The sequence below is a fragment of the Pseudonaja textilis genome, chromosome 3 (genome assembly GCF_049901715.1).
Source record: "Pseudonaja textilis isolate UNSWEBS1 chromosome 3, rPseTex1.2, whole genome shotgun sequence".
NCBI lineage: Eukaryota > Metazoa > Chordata > Lepidosauria > Squamata > Elapidae > Pseudonaja > Pseudonaja textilis.
Window position 1 is genome coordinate 60,728,385 of NC_141992.1, and position 21,497 is coordinate 60,749,881.

At 37.3% G+C, this 21,497-nt stretch overlaps 1 protein-coding gene across 2 annotated transcripts in view; it reads right to left on the reverse strand.

Annotated features, from left to right (window-relative positions):
* Positions 1 to 21,497, reverse strand: part of EPS15 (epidermal growth factor receptor pathway substrate 15) — a 54,928-nt gene that overhangs the window by 31,144 nt on the left and 2,287 nt on the right. The window contains exons 2-8 of one of the 2 annotated variants that reach the window (XM_026707063.2): positions 17,653 to 17,718; positions 9,867 to 9,908; positions 7,677 to 7,766; positions 6,153 to 6,200; positions 4,453 to 4,548; positions 2,567 to 2,629; positions 340 to 465 (exon numbers count right to left, since the gene is read on the reverse strand). In XM_026707063.2, the coding sequence (XP_026562848.1) occupies positions 340 to 465; positions 2,567 to 2,629; positions 4,453 to 4,548; positions 6,153 to 6,200; positions 7,677 to 7,766; positions 9,867 to 9,908; positions 17,653 to 17,718 (531 nt within the window). The remainder of the gene's footprint in view (positions 1 to 339; positions 466 to 2,566; positions 2,630 to 4,452; positions 4,549 to 6,152; positions 6,201 to 7,676; positions 7,767 to 9,866; positions 9,909 to 17,652; positions 17,719 to 21,497) is intronic. The other variant, XM_087929904.1, reaches the window with a different exon arrangement.

The window sequence follows — 21,497 nt, forward strand, 5'->3', positions numbered from 1 at the left end:
GCGCAGTAGTTAGAATGCAGTACTGCAGGCTACTTCTGCTGACTGCCAGCTCAAGGTTGCGAGCCTTCCATCCTTCCGAAGCCTGTAAAATAAGGACCCAGATTTTTGGGGGCAAAATGTTAATACTGTAAACTGTTTAGAGAGGGCTGCAAAGCACTGTGAAGTGTTATATCAATCTAAGTACTATTGCTATCCCCTTTTAATGACTCTCCTTAGGTGGCTGTGAATAATGAGAGTGTGATAGGTGTAAGAGAGAGGATGATTTTACAATTATTCAATCCTAACTACAGAATTCAATAGAGAAATATTACAGTTTGCAAAATTATTTGTTGTTCTTACCCTTCCCAAGACATCAACTGGTAGCTTAGAGTTTAAGAGAACAGGTTTCACTTTATCACCGGACAATAATCCATTCACTGGATTCAGGCTGTCAAAGATGGCATCATACTTGGCCTTGTCTTCTATCTGGTTATAAAGACATTAAGAAGCTATCCTTAATTTACAATGTTAGCATATGCAAACATTCGGAAAGAACATTTCATAAAAAAAGTACGGTCACCCTTCTTAGGAAATCTAAGTCTGACAAACAAAGTTTCAAGAGAATTAGAGTAAATGAAAATGACCTGTTCTTAAGAGATTTTGCTTGAACTTTGGTATGAGTTACTCTGAAACAATATAAATGTGAACATAAAATATTCCAAATACTTTAAACCTTATTTGTTTATGAGATTTCATTGTTTCTAAAGCAAACTATAGGTAAAACATAAATATTTTCCCCTAAAATATTCACTTATTGGGCTTACAGACTAAAAAAAACCTGATTAAGCAGCCACAATGCAAATGTGTTTTTTTCTTTTTTCCTGAAACTACAGCATAAATTAAGTCTATCCAATTATAATCTCAACCTGGGATTATAGGTCAGACGTTCTTCTCTTTCCCCCAGTGGTCAACATTCCACATCTGAAAGGCGGGAATGGTCTCAATAAGCTATTTTGAATTTTTTAAAATTATAAATGAATACATTAGTGCATTTCTAAAGAATGTGTAAAATACACAGAAATCATTGCCTCCCTCCTAATTATTTCCAGCGTAGTAGGATTGCAGATTTGACGCCAGGTTTGGGAAGAAGTAGAATCTATAATGTGATGCTATAACATACTTCCATCTCCTAAAAGCAGGGGTGACATTTCCAATAAATTATTCCATTTCCTACCTCTTAGCTTTCAGTTTTCTCTTTTCCACCCATCAGTCAACACACCATCACTACTAGGCATGTTCAAAGAGCTAAACACTCCAGTCTTCCGGAATATACCAGAGATTCCCTTGTTTTTCTGAATCCCTGTTTTGGTTCCCTCTTTTGTGGCTTTTAACATCCAAGTTTCATGTCAGAATTATTAAGAAGCATTATGCTTTGCAAATACATTGAAATAAATACTGATTTTAGGAGATTCAGTCACATTTGACAGAAGAAAAAAAGAAAAAAGAAAGGATGTTGTATATGCAAAAAAATCCACTGCAATTCTGCTATCAGGAGATTGTGTCACAGAAAAGACAAGAGGCCTCAAGTTTGTATTTAAAGAGAAATGACATACTTTGGGGCCTAGAGGTAATTTTTATGGTCATAAGTGTGAAAAACAATTATGTCACTGTTTTCAGTGCCATTCAGTGCCAAACAGTTACTAAAAGAAACTGTTCTAAGTCAAGGACTACCTGTACAAAATTGGGAGAAGAAAATGTCAATGTATTGTATTGTATGTAATGTACTAAGATACTGAGCCATGAATGCAGATATCCATAATGACAGGGCCATTAAAGTACTTGGACAATAATTATAAGGACTCTACGTTGGAAATAAACAGGAAGAAAGGTAGTGCAGGAATTTATGGAGGGTGTCTATGAATATAGGAAAAAAGAAAGCAAATTATTGTGGCAATGGAATAGTGGCCCGGAAGTAATAATCAAGGCCAGAAACTAAGGGGTTACATAACTTAGTTTTTACTCAAGAAAGCTGTATATTTAAGATTGGGTTACATAGCAGTTCACATCTGTCATATGCTTTCATATATGCTCAAGAACTAAGAAATACCCCTCACGTTTCCAGGTATCCAATATATGTGAAATGGTTATGGCTTTATGGCTTAATTGCCAAATCCCAACACAGCAAGGCACGAACATAAAAAAGAAACCTGTTTGCCAGAGTAAGACTGTTTTTATTTATTTGGTTTTTATCCCACCTTTATTACTTTATAAGCAATTCAAGGCAATGAACATAACTGGTTTTCTTTCTTCCTCCTACTTTTGCCACAACAAAAGCAATCCTATGGGGAAGATGAGCTGAGAGAGACTGACTGGACCAGAGTCATCCAGCTGGCTTTCATGCCTAGCGCAGGAGTAAAACTCACTCTTCCGATTTCTAGACCAGCATCTTAAAACACTATACCAAACTGGCTTTTGTTCTGGAAAAGTGGGTAAAACAAGGAAAGTGGAAAATCTTTTCTAGAAAGAATCTGATACCATTAAGCATATTCACTGAGAGCATTTGCCATAGCGCAATTAATTAATTTACCTTAACAGCCCAGGGGATGTCAGGTGGAGCTCCACCACATAATAATGGACTTGTGGAATCATTCTAATAGGAAATAAAATTAAAAAGTTCGTTTTAAATATCTATTTGTGTTATCTGAATTTCTTGTCATAAACCTGTTTTTTCACATTTAGTGCCACCATTTATTTCTACTTACATTTAAACACCTCATTCAGTCACAAGAAAAGAATTCAAAGATTTAAATGAATTATCTTTCTCTTCTAAACTGTATATATAGATCTGTATATATACAATGCAAGCCAATCATCCCAAATTATGCCTGGCATGTGTTTGGGTCTTTCTTAATAGGCTGCTAGGATTGTTTTAGATTATTAAAGAGCTACGCATGCCATCTGTCATTAACCATGCTATAGCATAGGAAAAAAAACCCATCCTACCAGTATTTCTTATTCATTTAATGTGCGTGAGAAAGATGAGACACTATCTTACAGTTATGAATTTTGGTAATTTGACATAATGGTGGTTTCTCAATTGCTACAAGAACTGGAAAATTCAGAAATATGATTATATTCTGCAGAAGACAGGATCCTGGAATTGTTCTGGTACAGAGTGTGGAGAAAATTGATGGATAAGTGGTAACTACCAGAAATTATGTTATAACTCAGCACATTCTAAGGATAGACTGATGTGAGCAAAATCCTCTAATAAGAAAACTAGTCATTTTTTTCTGACATTAGAAAAAATAAAGTTCCTAGAAATCAACTAATGCAAGAGTTCACAGAAAAGGGAAATTGCATAGACTCACTGAATAATGCCAGTTTTGCAACTAGAAAAGAATTCTATGGAAAAACAGTCATACACATAAGCAATGTCCGAAGTGTACATTTTGGGACATGCATAATTAGAAATCTTTATACTTCTTGAAATACAACCCTAGATTTAGGAACTAGATAACTGCTGAAATTTCAAAACTGTGAAATATAATAATCAAACCCAACTGATGCAGGGTTTAAATCACTCTTTCAGATCAAACAACTTTGGTCATCCTTTTCCAATCTTGAGACTGCTCATGTTCTGCGTATATTCATTCATTCATTCATTCATTCATTCTTTCTTACTGGTATATGACTGGCCATCTCATGACTCTGGACAGCACAAAGTAAAAAAGAAAACTATACAACAGTGATATAAAAACAATTAGTAAAAATTAAAGAAAAATTAAAAATTAAAAAACTGTGATTAAAGGGGAGAGAGGGTAGCAGATATTTACACTAAGGGAATAATGTATATAGTCATTCGCCTGGACTGAGCAGCACTAGTTTCAGCCATAGCAGTTTGATAAGAGATGGAATAAAAAAGGAAACATGGATAGTTGATCCAGGATGAATTATCATTAATTTTTGGGATGAGGTTTTTGAAAGTTTTACCTTGTCTTTGTTTTATCAAAGTATTAATTACTGTTCTCCCTGATAACTGTTTTGTCATTAATATAGTATATAGATGACATGCTATTAATATGCAAATAGATTTAATAGTTTAAAATATTTTGAGCCTATTTTGCAAGGGGTGATAAATTAATATTGTAGTAATGTATTAATCAATATTCAACTAGGGGGGATAATATGTTTATAGGTGTTAGTTTTTCTTTTTTTCCAATGCATTTTTAAGTGTCTTACTGATGTGTTTTTCTTTGTTTGTTTTTAATCTTTTGGAGTTTTGTACTTTAATTTTCTTTTTTTACTAAAATAAACATTTGGGGAAAAAATCTTCCATCATTAAACAATTAAGGCACAATCCAGACATACACAATTACACAACAATTTTTAAGCTGTTGTTGAGAGTGTATGCTATGCAAGTCAGTGAACAATTTTTTGTTGTAGCGTAATTCATTTTTTTAAGTGTCTTACAAATCTAGGTGGAGGAACAGGCAGGTTAAGACTACTCAGCGAAACATCCAATCCATTTTGTGCACAGGCTACAAGACGTAAAGCCACAAAAAATTCCTATAAAGGAAAAAGAAAGTAACATGAAACAATTTTATAGACAATGCTTGGTTAATTCAAATTACAAACATCAAATTATTATTTTTTGCACAGCATTGTGCATTGATATGACCTGAAACTTGTTTTTCACAATACTTTGGTAGTGATTTGTACACTAAACAGTTTTTAAAGTATAAATTGGAAGAGGGAGGCACACAGAGGGCTCATATAATTAACAGGATTTCTTGTCTGTTTATAAACTTTTCTATGCTATGAGAAACAGTGCACATTTTATTTAGCTTGTTTTTAATGATACACAATGCTCAATGTATTTTGTTCCCATCTATTAGGCTCAACATAACAAGGAGTGCAGGCTTAATAAAATTTAATGAGAAGTTTTATTTGTATCATTGTCTATCTTCTATCCTCTATCCTGTAAGAATTCTGCTGAATCAGGTCAAAGGTCCATTAAGGAGAGTGCTCATATAATACAGTGGCCAAGCAGAAGCCAAAATATTCCAGACTCTCTACCCCCAGTGAATTCTTACCAGAGAGGCAGTTAAGTAATTTCTCAGAAGTTTGCTGACTGCTCCAATCTGTGCCTGCTCTCTCCTGATTATGTGACTCACTGCAGAGCATAGACAACGCATCTGTGCTTCGAAGCATGCACGGATGCATGCACGGACATGCATGCACACACACGCACACAGTGACAGAAACAAGATAAGCAAAAAGTGGAAATGGGAAGAAGCAAGTACAGATACAGTGGGAAGACTCAAATTCAGGAAGTCCCCACTGGCACTTGAACAACATCTGCCCAACAACTTGAATGTCGACTCCCAATGGAAAGCCAAACAGACCACTGAACACCCAGACACAGATATATATATATATATATAAACCCACAAAAAAGGTGCCAAGCTTTGAACTAACATGTTGGCAGTGGACCATCTTGAATAGGATTTACACCTCAGACAGCATCTGCCGACACTCTCTGTATAAATGGAGCACAGTATCCTCCCTACAGTGTGACTGTGGGGGTCCCACCTCAAACTTTAGATCACATTGTGACTGGCTCTAAGCTGAAGGCAATATCTAAGTGATTTTTTAATATATATTGCTAGTTCATGTACAATATGCCATATGCTAAATTAATAAATACATACATCCATATATAAACAGTATCTCCTATAGTCACTGCTGCTAAAATGATTAAAAAAATTCCAGGCTATTTTCTACACATGCTCCCCTACCTTGTTAATAAAACAAAGACAGATGTTCACACTATAATCAGATATATGGCACCGACGGCAGGTGCCTCAGTGAAATGCTCTCTAATGGTTTCTTTATTCTTTATTATTCTCTGCAATTCACTACAGATTTCATATGACTATTATTAATTGTCGTACCTTATGATTCTTGACTCTTGACGAATGTATCTTTTCTTTTACGTACACTGAGAGCATACACACCAAGACAAATTCCTTGTGTGTCCAATCACACTTGGCCAATAAAGAATTCAATTCTATTCTATTCTATTCTATTCTATTCTCTTTAAAATATTGGAGAGATGCTTTTTTGTTATTTCATAACTGTCTTTATATGCAGAAGTAAATATATCTTACCTGTTTGTTTAAGATACCTTTGCCATTTGTATCAGCAAGGTCCCAAACCTAAAATATAGTTACATAAAGGAAACATGTAAAGTGATGCCAGAAAGTTATTTTATTCAATTTATCAATTTATTTTTAAAATGTTATATTTATTCTTGGCAATAGTTTCAATACTAACACAACTAAATTGTTTAATCCTAGCTAGCAGAGATTACAGTATTATAATTATTAGAGCTCAATCTGAATCAGGCTTTATAGTTTTTGAATATCTTTCAATAATAAATATATTCTATGTATTTAAAAAGATCTTTAGATTACTCTCAATCTTGGAGAATCTTTCATATAATGTAATCAAGTAATACTCCTGGATACCCAATATTGGAAACACTTGAACTACTTAAAATTAAAACAATTACTTTCAAGAATAACAGAGTTGGGAAGGACCTTGAAGATCTTCTAATCCAACCTCCTACTCAAGCAGGAAACCCTATACCAGTGGTGGCTAACCTTTTTGGGGTCCTGTGCCAAAAACTGTGCATTCGTGTGCCAGCACCCAGAAGGCAATTTGTGCGTGCCTCCACCCCCTGCGCATGCACATGCAATCCCCCCGGCCCCCTTACCTGCACTGCGCCTCACAACTGTTTTTCAGCCAGCATGAAGCCCTTTTCGGGCTCCCAGAGGCTTGAAAAAAGCCTCTGCAGGCTTTGCAGGCCGAATAATAGGCCTGTTTCGTCACTTTTGGTATTACAGGAAGTGATGAAACGGGCCTATTATTCGGCCTGCAAACCCTGCAGAGGCTTATTTCAAGCCTCTGGGAGGCCGAAAAAGGCTTCAAACCAGCTGAAAAATCAGCAGTGAGGCGCGTGCATGCGCAGTGAGGTAAGTTTGCCTGCAGCTCACGTGCCGGAACAAAAGGCTCTGCATGCCATCTGTGGCATGCGTGCCATAGGTTCACCATCATGGCCCTATACCATTTCAGACAAATGGTTGCCCAATCTCTTCTTTAAAAGATTGGACAACCATTTGGAGCACCCACAATTGCTCCACTGATTAATTCCATTTTATTATATATATATATATATATATGTGTGTGTGTGTTTTCTGAGGTTCTCGCGGGTATTTGTATGTGGATCTTTGGTTGTTCGGGTTTTCTCCCGCATAAGATTCGAAGTGTCTATGTATGTATTTATATTTATATTTATTTATTTATTTTATATATATATATATATCTTTAATAAGTGGAACTTAATCTACCTACCTACCTAAAATTACATTTCACTGATTAAAGAAATGATTAAAGAAACAAAGCTATAACTTCTATGCAGAATGTAACACTAAAAAATTGTTAACAGAATAGCAGTAGATGCGGGATCAAATTGAATCTTTATTTTAGTCATAGGCCAGCATAAGATAATACCAGTAAGAATTACAATAACTATGAAATATGTAAAATGTAAACGATTCTGCAAGTAACGGTATTTTTATTTTTGTAAAGTCAAGAAAGATGATTATCTCCTTATCTGAACATATCAATACCTTCCCAAGTATCAAATCTGTTAGTCCTGATTTTTTCAAAAAGACAGCTGCATCAGAAGCCAACACTCTTCCAGAATTAGTAGGATCAACCTGCCAAAAGAGGTCATAACTGATTCAAACGAGCAATTCTTTAAAATACATCGTTTTAACAAAACTTTTATTAACTCAGATAATAAAGTAAAGTAAGAGTGTCTAACTCAATTTCATTGAGGGCCGCATCAGGGTTGTGTTTGGCCTTGGAAGGCTGAAGGGGCGTGGCAATGGTGGCCATGGCCAGCTCAGTGTTACTCATGTCGGGGACACCTGTGGTGACCAAGTGCTAAGGCAGGACTATCCCGAGACCTTCCCTCGCTCTCATTATGATCTCCTTCCTCCCTTCCTTCATCCCACCCGCCCCCTTTTCTTTTTTACCCTCTTATTTTTCTTTCCTTGCTCTCTTCCCATCTTTTTCCCTTTTTTTTTCTTTACCCTTCCTCTTTTCCTTTCTCCTTTCCTGTGACTTCTTGCATGCTCAAATGCAAAAGGAGAAACATTTCTCGTTTTGTTTTTAGTTTGTTTTGATAGCCCTCTGCCAGGGAAGCCCATGCACCATTTTTAGCTGCAATGGCCTCCTGCAGCCTTCTGCCAGCAAAAGGGGCGCAGCACAAGGGGATGCGTGCCCCCCCGTGCTCTGTGGAGGCACCCCAGGCCAGTCCTTTGCTTTTTCCAGGCTGGCCCTGTGGACTAGATCTCAACACCCTGCGGGCCGACTCTGGCCCGTGGGCCTTGAGTTTGACACCCCTGGAGTAAAGAATTATGGAATATTTAATCATGTTGCATACACAATACTGTAGAACTATATACATTCTGTGCTAAAATCATGCCATTGTATATATAGTTACAAAAAGTTACGTCTGTGATCACTTTTAGCAAATAAATATTCAAAGACTTCTATCCAGCTCCCAGATGTTATAATTGCTTCTAAAGCTTTACATGGCCTAGAGTCAATATACTAAATAAATATTGGTTGTTTTTTTGTATATTTTTCATTTCCCAAACCCGATATCATCTGTGCTAAAAATAATCAAGCTCAGAGAGTAGCAAGGACCCCTCATTTCCAAGACAGTTTTCTATTTTAAGATGCCTCACGTTCTAGTATCTACCAGTATATAATCTTCATAGATGAAAATGATAAAATGCTTAGGGCTAGGATCTCAATTTGAACTCAAAGGTTACCTACCTTAGTATGTTCCAGCTTTCTGCCTCATTTAAAATAATAAAAAATGGAAAGCTGGTATCTTGAAAGCCACAAGCTTCTATCAATTTGATTTTTAATACTGTCTCCAGACTCCAAATGAGCCATTGCAGAGTATCAATTTTATTGAATTTTGTATTACTCTGAAGTATTATTTGTAATGTTTTAATTATAATTGTATGTATAGTACCTAGAATCCCTTGGACTAGGGTGGTAAAGAAATCAAATAAAAAAGTCAAGGGAGGGGGAGGGGAAAGAGTAACTTTGTGCTTTGCTCTAAAGTCCAGAGAAAGGGCCAATATAATTGAAGCATACAGCACAGACTGCAAGCAGAAAGATATGAATAGACTCACTGCCCAAATTAGTTTTCAAATAATTATTAACCTTCTCTGTGATTTTACAGCTAACAATTTATATACATTATGTTCACTTTAATTAAATGTTTACACTGAGCCATTTAAATGGCATAATTCTCAAAACAATAGATCTTTTTAAATTCTTGCATATTTAACCTAAAAAATCTCACAGGGGTATAAAGTACTATTGGTACTGATAAACTTTGTATACAAACAAATCTCTTAAGCAATGATAAAGTTTTAACTGGGATTATTCTGGGTATGAAACAAGGTCTATTGTACTCTGATTTTGTGCTAAGACAGAGGTCCCCAAACCTGGCAACTTTAAGACTTGTGGACTTCAACTCCCAGAATTCCTCAGCCAGCTATGCTGGTTGAGGAATTCTGGGAGTTGAAGTCCACAAGTCTTAAAAGTTGCCAAGTTTGGAGGCATCTGTGCTAAGATATAAAATTCACTTTTAGCATAGTTAAAATGTTTATTTTACTCTATAAACTACAAAAGTGGTTCATTTTATTCTATTTAAGACATTTAACCATAACAAACAAATGAGAAATTATTTTATTTTAAAATAAAAGCAAAGAAAATAAGCTCACACTTACCTGACGATAATATTTTTCGTATACTGGATTTGCACTTGACAGCTAACAAAATATAATAATATCTAATTATTGCTTAATTTTCCAAACTGCTTAATTTTAAAAATATAATAGATTAGTACATTTAGATAAACATTCAGAAACTAAAGACATGAGTATTTGCATAGAATTAAGTTAACTACAAAGTCAAAATGGTTTAAATGTTTAAAATGTTTAACTGAAACAAGTACTATAAGATACAACAAAATATGAGTAGCCTGAGCCTATGACATAGAACTGTTTATGCTGAAAGTGATTAATGCTAAATTTTGCATTTAAGTTGTTCTGAAGCACAAATCCAGTAGGGTATTAATGTAAAATATATTAATCATTACTTAGGATACTAATTATTTATTCCTTTTTTCCTATTTCATTTCAGTCAGTCTTTTGCAGAACAGCAAGTTTCAGCCCACACATTTTCAAAATCACCATTTACAGTAGGAAAACCTTACAAGGTGATATGTCATGTAAAATCATGGCAGCTATGCATCATGAGTCAAGATTACTTAATTAGATGTGGCACAACAGAAAGTAATAGCAACTCAACTCTTCTATTTATTAGTGAATGTGATCTCGTGGTTTTCTTTCTCTTACAGGTGTCAGGGTTCTGACAGATGCTCTAATTAAACCATGAGCCTCGAGCCAACTTTTGACAACAGGCACTTTTTGCACGTTTCATTTCATAGTCGGTTTGGACACAAGAAACTCCATTCACAAAAAGGTATGCAGAGGTACGTTCACTGGTACACAGGGAGTCATTATTGGCTCCATTATTGTTTGTGCAAGTGCAACAACACTTATTGATGACAACTATAGCTATGAAACAGTCTTTGGCTGCCCTATTATTTGTTACATTACAGCTGAGCAAAGATCAATTATTAAAGATACCACAATTCCACTGACACAATTGAATACATTTAAGATCATCACTTGTATGTCAAAATCTACATATAGTCCAACTTCTGGCTGATGTTGCAGAGAGATCGGATGTGAGGAGTGGGTCTCTGCGCTCCTGCACCGAGTTCTCCCCTTGGAGGGCTCAGAAAGGAGTTAAAGCCACTCTCTAGGGGTGGTTAAGAAAAGTGGGGCACCCTGTAGGTCGCGGAGAGCAGCAACTCTTCTGCTAGACTCAGGGCTTCTTCCCTCTCATCCACAATGAGGAGAACAGGCAGCCATCATGGCTTCATGAAGCTGGGATAGCCGAGGCAAAAAAGAAATGTGCAGGAGCGATGTAGATGAACAGTGGGTGAGAAGATCCCTTTTTTTTATTTAGACCCTAACTTTAAAAGGAAAAAAAAAAGAAGAAAATCCAGGAAAAGAGACTCTTAGAACTGTTCGTTAGAGCGTCGAACAATCGTAAGAAAAATCCTAGACCCGAAAGGAACAGTCGTCTTAACTTCAAAGATAGGCCCTAAGTAACTTTGAGTCTTTCGTAACTTCGGTCAGTCATTATGTGACCAGTCATAAATCAAGGACTACCTGTATGTTTCTTTTCTTTTTCTTTATTGCATTACCTATCTCTTCCTTTTTTCTTTTAATTTTTACTACTTTCTATTCTCTTAAGTTTAGCTTGTACTTGATTTTACTATTCTAACCAACATTCTTTAAAATTATGCACAGAAACACATTCACAATAATAATTGTCTAATTCTGCACATTTTAAAATCTTCCTATATGGCCAATCATGGCACATTACAAAGTTTACCATTAATTATATAATATGTGAAAAAGTATTTATGAAGGTCATTATCTCTTTGCATTTAGTTTCAGTGGATGACCTTGAATTCTAACACTATGTTTGTTAGAGACAAAACCTCCCTCTCTGAAGCTTAAGTATGTCCTATGTGATTGTATAAACTTCAGCCACTGTCTCCTTTATCCACCTTCATTCCAGTCCCAAACCCCAAATTACTGTAGTCTAACCCATAGTGGAGTTGCTTCAGACATCCAATTATTTTGGTTGCTTCTTCTTTCCATTATTTTCTAATGCTATAATAGCTTTTTTAAGATGCAGTGGTCAGAGCTATATACAAAAAAAAAAAAGAATCTCATCACAAATTTGTGTAAGGACATTTTTGTATCAGCAGTCCTACTTTCAATTATTTTCCTAATGGGTTCAAGTATGAAATTTGCCTTTTGCTTCTCCTTCTCTACCCTAATACAGCAATTAATATTGTCACATCTTAAGGTTAATTACAGCAAAGTCATCATTTTCAAACAAAACATTTATTTAAACCTATTGTTACTTTTGCATAGGAAACATATGCTCTTTCACATCCTGTACTTTAACATTCATTTTAACATCCCAGAGACTCTTTAGTCAGCAGATATACAAAGAATTAGACTTCAGAAAAACTGTAACAAATTCTTGTCTATTTGAATGATATTCCTTAGGCTACACTTCTCTTTTCAAACTTCAAAGTCAAAAATGTTATTGTTTTTTTAATGAAAAATGTTTGCTTAAAGTTTCTCCTAATCCCAACCTAAAGGCTAGAAAATGCTGTAGGTAGCTGTCACTTACAACTGCCTTGTTTAATGCCCAAAGTTATGACAGTGATGAAAAATAACTTTACAACTGGTCCTTGCATTTAAGATCTTCACAGCATCCCTGTGGTCATGTGACCAAGATTCAGGCACCAACAGGTATTTACAGCCATGCCATAGTCACATGACCATCATTTGTTCACTTCACAGCTGGCTTCTGAGAAGCAGAGTCAAGAAGAAGCTGGCAGTAAAACCACAAGTTGTGGTCATATGAGTTCTCACTTAACAAGCATGTCACTTAGTGATGGAGTTGCCAGTCCCAATTGGGCTTGTTAAGCAAGAACTATTTTCAAACACTAAACCGCTGTTGTTACAGTTACACGCTGATGGACATTTCAGATACTTTGTATCAGACATTTTCAAAACATACTTGAGTTCCAACAATTCAACAGCTACCATTCTTGAACCTTTAGAACAGGGATCTCAAACTCCAATAATCATAAATGCCATATTAAAACTGGTTCATTTGTCTAAAGGCTGCAATATCAAAGCTTTTTTATACTTGGATACAAAATTTGGTTATCTTTAATAATTAAATTTTAATTGGTGATTTGTGGGCCTCCAGAAATTATTGAACTGCAACTTCTGGCAGTCTCAACCAATCTGATCAAGAATGAAAGATGCTGGGCACTGTGCCCATAAAAGGATTATAAAAATACACAGCAACTTTTGAAGAGGATCTCTGTAGAGCTTTCCAAGGAAGAAACTTCCCATATAAATTCACACATCATCACTCACCATCTCAGTCAACTCCTAAACCTCTTGCCCTAAACGCAAAAATAGAACTAATACAAGATTTCTCTCCCAGTAGTTTTCTGACAGGTACCTCAACTGCAGTGCTGCAGCGCATTCCTTCTGTCTTATTAGTTCCAATGGTGGCCTATAAAAGTACCTTCCATAAAAACACTCTGAAACTGGAGAATACAACCTGGTGGATTTCCAGTTTACTTCTGGAGGCCTCTATTGTTTCTTCTTAGGAGTTACAAGTCTTATGACTTACAAGTACACTCTGTTTGACTTACAACCTCCAGCTAGAGTGCCGTTTACATTATCGTGTTGAACTAAACTAACAAAAGCTCTGTGAACCAGCATGCTAGTCATTCTTGCCCATTTGTAGCTGTAGCCTTGAACAGGATAAATGACATTGGCAACCAGTGCTGCAACCATGTTCCACTCACAGGACAAAGTTCCACCCCAGCAGCTTTATCACAGCTTCACAGTCTTCCATCTATGGTAAGTGGGAAACGGCCAGCATTGCTTTGGTCTTTTTCAGCAGTTAGGCTACTGGCAGCAGCTGTAGGTCCCCTACACACAGTGAATAGAATTTAGTGGCAGGAAGACACACCCAGAGAAAAGGGGCAGTGCCTATCTGTGTTTGATTTTTCTGTCCGTCTGCTTTTCTCCAGAAAACTTCCAAGCCTTCTTAGAAGTAATACTTGTGAATAAGGTGCTGGGAACAAGCAAGTAGATTGGGTGTTGCTCCAGAACCTTATCAGACCACCAGAAGAACCATCAGCTCCCCTAATGTTGGCTCAAGAACTCCAGCTACACAGAATTGTCCAATTACAATTCTCTCTTATTTTGTTTTTCATTGCTATTGCTAAGTATGATGCTGCAAATAGACTTGATGGGCAATCTGGGGATTGAAGAGCAGGAACCTGTTGTGGCTAGGAGGATCTTTGCACAGCTTAATATTGTGTGCCAGTTGCATCCTTTCTTTAATCATGAGGCTCTATTCAGTTATTCACACCCTAGTCACCTCCAAATAAGAGTACTGTAATGTCCTATACATGGGGCAATCCTTGAACAAAATCCACAAGTTCCCCTTGGCACAAAATGTGGCAGTGTGAGCAGTTATAGGTACCCCTAGAAGAGCACATTATGCCTCTGCTCCATGAGCTGCATGTGTTACCAGTTCGCTTCTAGGTCCAATTCCAGGTGCCGATTTTGACCTTTAAAGGCTTACATGGGTTAGGACCAAGTTATGTGAGGAACCGCCTCTTGCTGCTTGCAGTAGATCACTTGAAGCTAAAATTATATTTTAATTGTATAGTGTGTACTAGCAGTACAAACTGAATATATCATCAGCTTTTATGGAACAACTTGCAATAAATATTTGCATTATTTTTAGCTTCCTTTCAGACAAGAATTGGCTACATCTTTGCCCACTTTGCATCCACTGATAGCTGTCCAGCAGACCTGCTTGGGGGGACCCAACCCTTTCTGGGATTATCCAGGCCAGGGGTGTCAAACTCACATCGTCACAGCAGCATCACACAAAGTATCGGGACTTTTTTCCTTTGCTAAACTGGGTGGGGGTGGGGCCAGCATATGATGCATCTGGCCCATGGGCCACAAATTTGACACCCTTGATCTAGGCTATTTGCTGGATAAATTGCTCAGTTCTACTCTGACGTGGACTCTGAGCAAGTCAGGCTTAAGTTCTTGAGGCACCATCTGGTAATCTGGGATAAGTTGGAGTCAGAAAAACCTGAAGAAGTGGATGGGGTTCTCTGTACTGTCATCTGTGCTTAGCTCATTAACTGGATCCAGACCCTTCTGAGTTGTAAAAGCAGCCAGGGAAGTGATCTATGTATGGATTCATGTTGTGACAGTTCCTTAATGTAAAAGGCGGTACCTCCTGTCCTGAAAGAGGCTGTGGTGTACCCCTCTTGAAGACGCCATTCTTGAACCCAATGGTTTTCAATAGCTATTATCCAGCAGTGAACCTTCCCTTTCTGGGAAAGCTGGTTGGTCTACACTTGTTGAGAACTCAGACAAAGTGGATTGTTTACATCCATTTCAGTTAGTTATTAGACTGGGATGATTTAGTAGTGAGACAGTTTTGGTCATGCTTATAAGTGACAGACAGGATGGAGCTAATGCATTTGTCCTGATGCTCCTTGATCTCTCAGTGATTTTCAATACCATTAACCACAGTATTATTCTCAGCTGGCTCCATGGTAAACACTGGGAAACACTGTTTTATGGTTGTTGTTTTCTTTTCCCCAATGGAACCCCATTGACAGTTATTACTCTAATATAATAAAATGTTTAGATTGCATTTGGCATTTTTATCCACCTACGAAGTTCCTTGGGAAGGATGTGATAGGTTGGTAAAAATGTCAAATTCAGTCTAAACATCTAGCTGACTATGCAACCAACCATAATAAAGACAGCAACAGAAAACAAAATGCAAAAAAGCTGAAGAGAAAGTGGCCCACTTAGCTGCTGCAAGAAGACTGCACAGATTGGCTGCAAACAATGGCATGACAAAGTAGAAGCAATGGTGCATTGCAATATCTGCAAGAAGTACCACTTGCTTTGAAAGCAGTTAACTGGCGGGCTCACAAGGTGGACAAAGTAACAGAAAATGAAGAAGCTAAAGTGCGATGGGATTTTAGAATTAAAACATACAAGCATTTACCACACACAGTACTCCAGACATAGCAATTGTTGATAAAAAAAATACAAAAACGTTTTGCAATACTTGAAGAAAGCAGAATAGTAGAGAAAGAATTGAAAAAAAAAAACATAAAATACAAACACCTGCAAATAGAGGAACAATAACTGTGGCCAAAAATGCAAAAATACTATTTGTAATCCGTGCCTTGGATACAATGCCAAAATATGTTGAGCACCATTTGAACACTATTGGCATTGACAGAATTATTGTCAGTCAATTATAAAAGTCAGCTTTACTTGGAACAGCCTACAGCCTACATCCTACAACAGTACCATTTGCCTATCTCAGGTCCTTGGGAAGAACTCAATTTTGTTAAAAATGCCAAATACAGTCTAAAACAGCAGTCGCCAACCGGGCCGTGAGAAAATTTTGGTGGGCCGCAGAGAAATCTCACCCCCAGAGCACCCCCATAAAGCAATTAATCCAGGCTGCACAGAAACACAAGACTGTGCCACCCACATGACCCGCAGGAACCCTCCCCAACCACTCACTCCTTACCCAGTAAACCTGCCTGCTAAATTGCTATTTTTCCTTTTTCCAACCATCATCTGTTCTGCTGTGCCAGGAGATTTAGATTAGCTAGGAAGCAGGAAATGGTTGGATTTCTTGCTTTCTAGCCAGTCTTTAAATCTTTGGCTCAGCACAGCTGAACCTCCCTTAGGACTGAAGGTTTGCTTGCAAGCAAATTCAGTGCAGACTCATGGCAAGCAAATTTGAGACTGAGCTAGCCAATGGCAGATAGATAGATCACTGAATGATTCTGTGAGCAACTCAATCTGCCTGCTTTGCCTGATTTTGGGTAAAAGTTGCTCTTTTTTATAAAAAAATCAATATTTACATGAATGGTGTGTTGTGAGTTAATTTTGTGAGTTTGCTTGCTGGCAAATTTGATGAGTTTGTTTGCAAGCAAATTTTATGTGACAGACTGAGCTAGCCAATGGCAGATAGATCTCTGAATGAATCTGGGATTCTGTGAGCAACTCAATCTGCCTGTTTTGCCTGATTTTGGGTAAAAGTTGCTCTTTTTTAATAAAAAATTCAATATTTATATAAATATTTATAATACTTACATACAAGCCACGCCCAGCCAGTCACGTGACCAAGCCACACCCACAAATTAGGCCACGCCCACAGAACCGGTTAGTGGTCCCTGGGATCTAAAATTATGAGTTTGGTGGTCCCTGAGGTCCAAAAGGTTGGCGACCCCTGGTCTAAAACACATGTGTCAAACTCACTGCGTCATGTTGCCATCACATCCTTTCCTCATTCATGAAGCTGGGGTGGGCATGGCCTGCACATGCTGTGGGCCGCCAGTTTGACACCCCTGATCTAAAATATCTGGCTGAAGGGAAATGGAATAAGTAATAATATGATATGAAATTGAATATGAAAGAGGAATATGTAAATATGGTCATGTTTGTATTGAAATGTAAAAACCTGGAACCACATTGTTCACCAAAAGAGATGTTTTTTAAAATATAAAAATAAAAAAAGATATTCAAAAAAAATAAATCATACAATCAATATAATGAAATAAGCACAATAATATAATAAAAAGCAAGAAACGTAACACAAATTCACAGTGCTGCACAACCAAACTATTAGGCTCCAAATATCTTGCAAAAGAGCAGTTTTCAAGGTTTCTTAAATAAAAGGAACATTAACTATAACTTGAACCTGTTCCATAAGGTGGGGCCCATTAAAGAAAAATATTGCCTTTGAGATCCTTATACTTCTCACCTCATAAGCCTGGAGTAGTCTAACCTGATGACCAGAGGACAGGTGGGAAGTCAGTCTTGAAAGTACCTAGAAACAGACATACAGGAAGCAGCAGGTGAAGCTAGGCAAAATCACATAAGGTACCTGTACAATTAGCACAGGAGCTGCCCAGGGCTGTGTGCTCTCTCCACTTCTCTCTCTATACCAATGCCTGCATCTCAAAAGATCCCTCCGTTAAGGTACTGAAGTTTGCAGATGATACAACAGTGATTGGTCTCATTTGAAACAATGATGAATCTGCATATAGACGGGAGGTTGAATAACTAGCCTTGTCACAGGTGCAACCAGAACAATGTTGAATGCATTTGGGTCAACATTAAAGGGGGAGAAATGACATTACCATAGGTCTATACTATAGGCCACCCAACCAAACAGAGGAAATAGATGAACTTTTTGCTAGTCAGCTAGCTAAGTTACGTAGGAAGCACATTACAATACTAATGGGGGATTTTTTGCTTCTGTTTTTACACAAAAGGAAAAAAAATAGCCCAACCTATCAAAAACAGCACCACAAAAAACAGATTAGGAACACAAGTTAAAATAGGGAAGAAAATGAACACCTGACTACCCTGGACGAGTTCAAATCACCAGGACCGAATGGATTACACCCCAAGATTCTGAAGGAACTGTCAGATGAGATCTCAGAACCACTGAACTATATCTTTCAAAGATCTTGGAGCACTGGGGAATTGCCAGAGGACTGGAAAAGAGCTGATATAGTTCCCATCTTCAAAAAAAAAAAATAGATCCAGGAAATTACAGACCTATCAGCCTGACCTCAATACCAGGAAAGATTCTGGAAAAGATAATCAAGCAATGAATCAGCAAACACCTAGAAGCAAACAAAGTAATAACCAAAAGCCAACATGGCTTTGTTAAAAACAGATCAGCCAGACTAATCTTATTGCATTCTTTGACAAAGTGACAAAATTAGTTGACGAGAGGAATGCTCTTGATATAATTTACTTGGACTTCAGTAAGGCCATTGATAAAGTAGACCATAACATACTACTAGATAAAGTAGAAAAATATGGGTGAGACAGCATCACCACCAGATGGATTCATAACTGGCTGACCAACTGCACTCAACTTGTAGTCCTCAATGGAATTGCATCTATATGGAGAGAAGTATGCAGTGGAGTATCCCAAGACTCTGTTTTAGGTCCAGTACTCTTCAACATCTTCATCAATGACTTGGACAAGGGGATAGATGGGGAAATCATCAAATTTGCACAGGACACCAAGCTGGCAGGAATAGCCAACACTCCAGAAGATAGGCTTAAGATACAGAAGGATCTTGATAGACTTGAACACTGGGCACTATCTAACAAAATTAAACCCAATGGTGAAAAAAGTAAGGTTCTACATTTAGGCCAGAAAAATCAAATGCACAGGCACAGTATTTGTGATACCTTGCTCAATAGTAGTAACTGTGAGCGGGATCTCAGAGTCCTAGTGGACAACCATTTAAATATGTGCATCAGCTGCCAAAAAAGCCAACAAAGTTCTAGGCTGCATAAACAGAGGGATAGACTCAAGATCAGTGTTAATACCACTTTATAATGCCTTGGTAAGGCCACACTTGGCATTCAGTTTTGGTCGCCATGATGTAAAAGAGATGTTGAGACTCTAGAAAGACTGCAGAGAAGAGTAACAAAGATTAGGGGTCTAGAGGCTAAAACATATGAAGAATGGTTGCAGGAACTGGGTATGTCTAGTTTAATGAAAAGAAGGACTAAGGGAGACAGGATAGAAGTGTTCCAATACCTCAGGGGCTTCCACAAAGAAGAGCACCTGAGGGCAGGACAAGAAGCAATGGGTGGAAACCAATCAAGGAGAGAAACAACTCAGAACTAAGGAGAAATGTCCTGACAGTTAGAACAATTAATCAGTGGAACAACTTGCCTCCAGAAGGTGTGAATGTTCCAACAGTGGAAGTTTTTAAAAAGATGTTGGATAACTATTAGTCTGAAGTGGTGTAGGGTTTCCTGTCTAAGCACGGGGTTGGACTAGAAAACCCCCAATGTTCCTTCCAACTCTGTTATTCTATTCTATTCTAAATACATTCAAAACCATAGAAGTGGTGGTAGATTTTAGGAGAAACCATCCTATACAACCACCTCTTATAATACTAGACAACACAGTATCAACAAGTAGAGACCTTCAAGTTTCTAGATTCTATCATATCTCAAGACTTAAAACGGACATCTAATATCAAAAAAGTCATTAAAAAGCACAACAAAAATATTATTTCTGCGCCAACTCAGAAAGCTCTGCAACCAAACAAGACAAACACAGACTTCAACAGATAATTAGAACTGCAGCAAAAACAATTGCTATCAACCTGCCTTCCATTGAGGACCAGTGTTGAGGTAATTCCCCATTAGGAGAATGAGCACATATAGGGAGACGTATAGAGAGTAGTGTTGGAATAATACACACAGAGCACACAGATACACTGTACAGTAAATGTAGGTTTTTACTTTCAGAAACGTTAAGCAAAGTCCAAACAAGCAATCCAAAGTCATTCACAGGTAAATCAGTCAGTTTTCAATCCAGGGATAATTCAATAACAGATTCCAGTATCAAAAACAGTTCAGTATCAGACTTACATTAAATCCAGAAATATCAGTCAATTAGGAAAAATGGAGGAACGGCAATACTTTCCAACAGAAGGAAACAGAGACTCACTCAGACACACTCTCTTCTGAAACTAAGACCAAAACAACCCAGGTTTCTGGCTCCATCTTATGGCCTTTGAGTAACCACACCCAATTGTAGTTTTTAGCATGCTCTTAAAGAGACAGTATTAAAATGTCTATCCTGGTTTATATATTTCTAACCCAAATAGCTGTTAGGTGACCCGTATTCCTAACAACCAGTACACTTCACAAGTCAAAAAGAGGGCTGTGAAAATATCTACAGACCCCTCACATCCTGGACATAAATTGTTTCAACTTCTACACTCAAAACGATACTATAGGGCAGGGGTCTCCAACCTCGGAAACTTTACGACTTGTGGACTTGTGTGATAGTCATAGGTTACTAATAAGCAATCAAATCATACTAGGAAACAAAACAATATAAATTGTAAAGATACAAGCAGTACGGTTATAGTCATAAGTAGGAAGAGATAGGTACTAGGAAGTATTATAATCTAGTGATAGAGGAATAATAGTAATAGTCTTAGTAAATAAGTTGACAGTGTTGTGGGAATTAGTTGTTTAACAGAGTGATGGCATTCGGGGAAAAACTGTCCTTGTGTCCAGTTGTTCTGGTGTGCAGTGCCCTATAGCAGGGATCTCCAACCTTGGCAACTTTACGACTTGCTGATGGTCATTTATTTCAATTTGTTCAAAAACAGAAACGATTGAAGAAAATACATATTAAAATGTTAGAGCCCTTCTTTACCTGCAGTAATAATTCTGCTGTTACATAGTTTATTTATGTAAACCAATTTTTAATAAAACATTACTGAAGAGTGATGACTTTTCATGCTCCCAGCAGAACTAAAGGTAGGAATTAAATTAATAACATTTGCAATTTGGGTAACTAAGAGTTTCAGGAGACAGCCCTCTGCAACATTCCTTTCTTGATACTTCAAGGAAGTCTAAGAGTAGACTATAAATCTGACTCATCATTGAATATATTGCTCTGAAAATACAACTACCAGTAATATTTAACTCATAACCAAATTTCTAAAGTTTCTAGTTTTGAAACTGCTTTCCAAGTCTTTAGACAATGTATAATGCTGCTATAGCTGTTCTTCTGATATATATATGCTTCACTTGCCTGACAGGCAATTA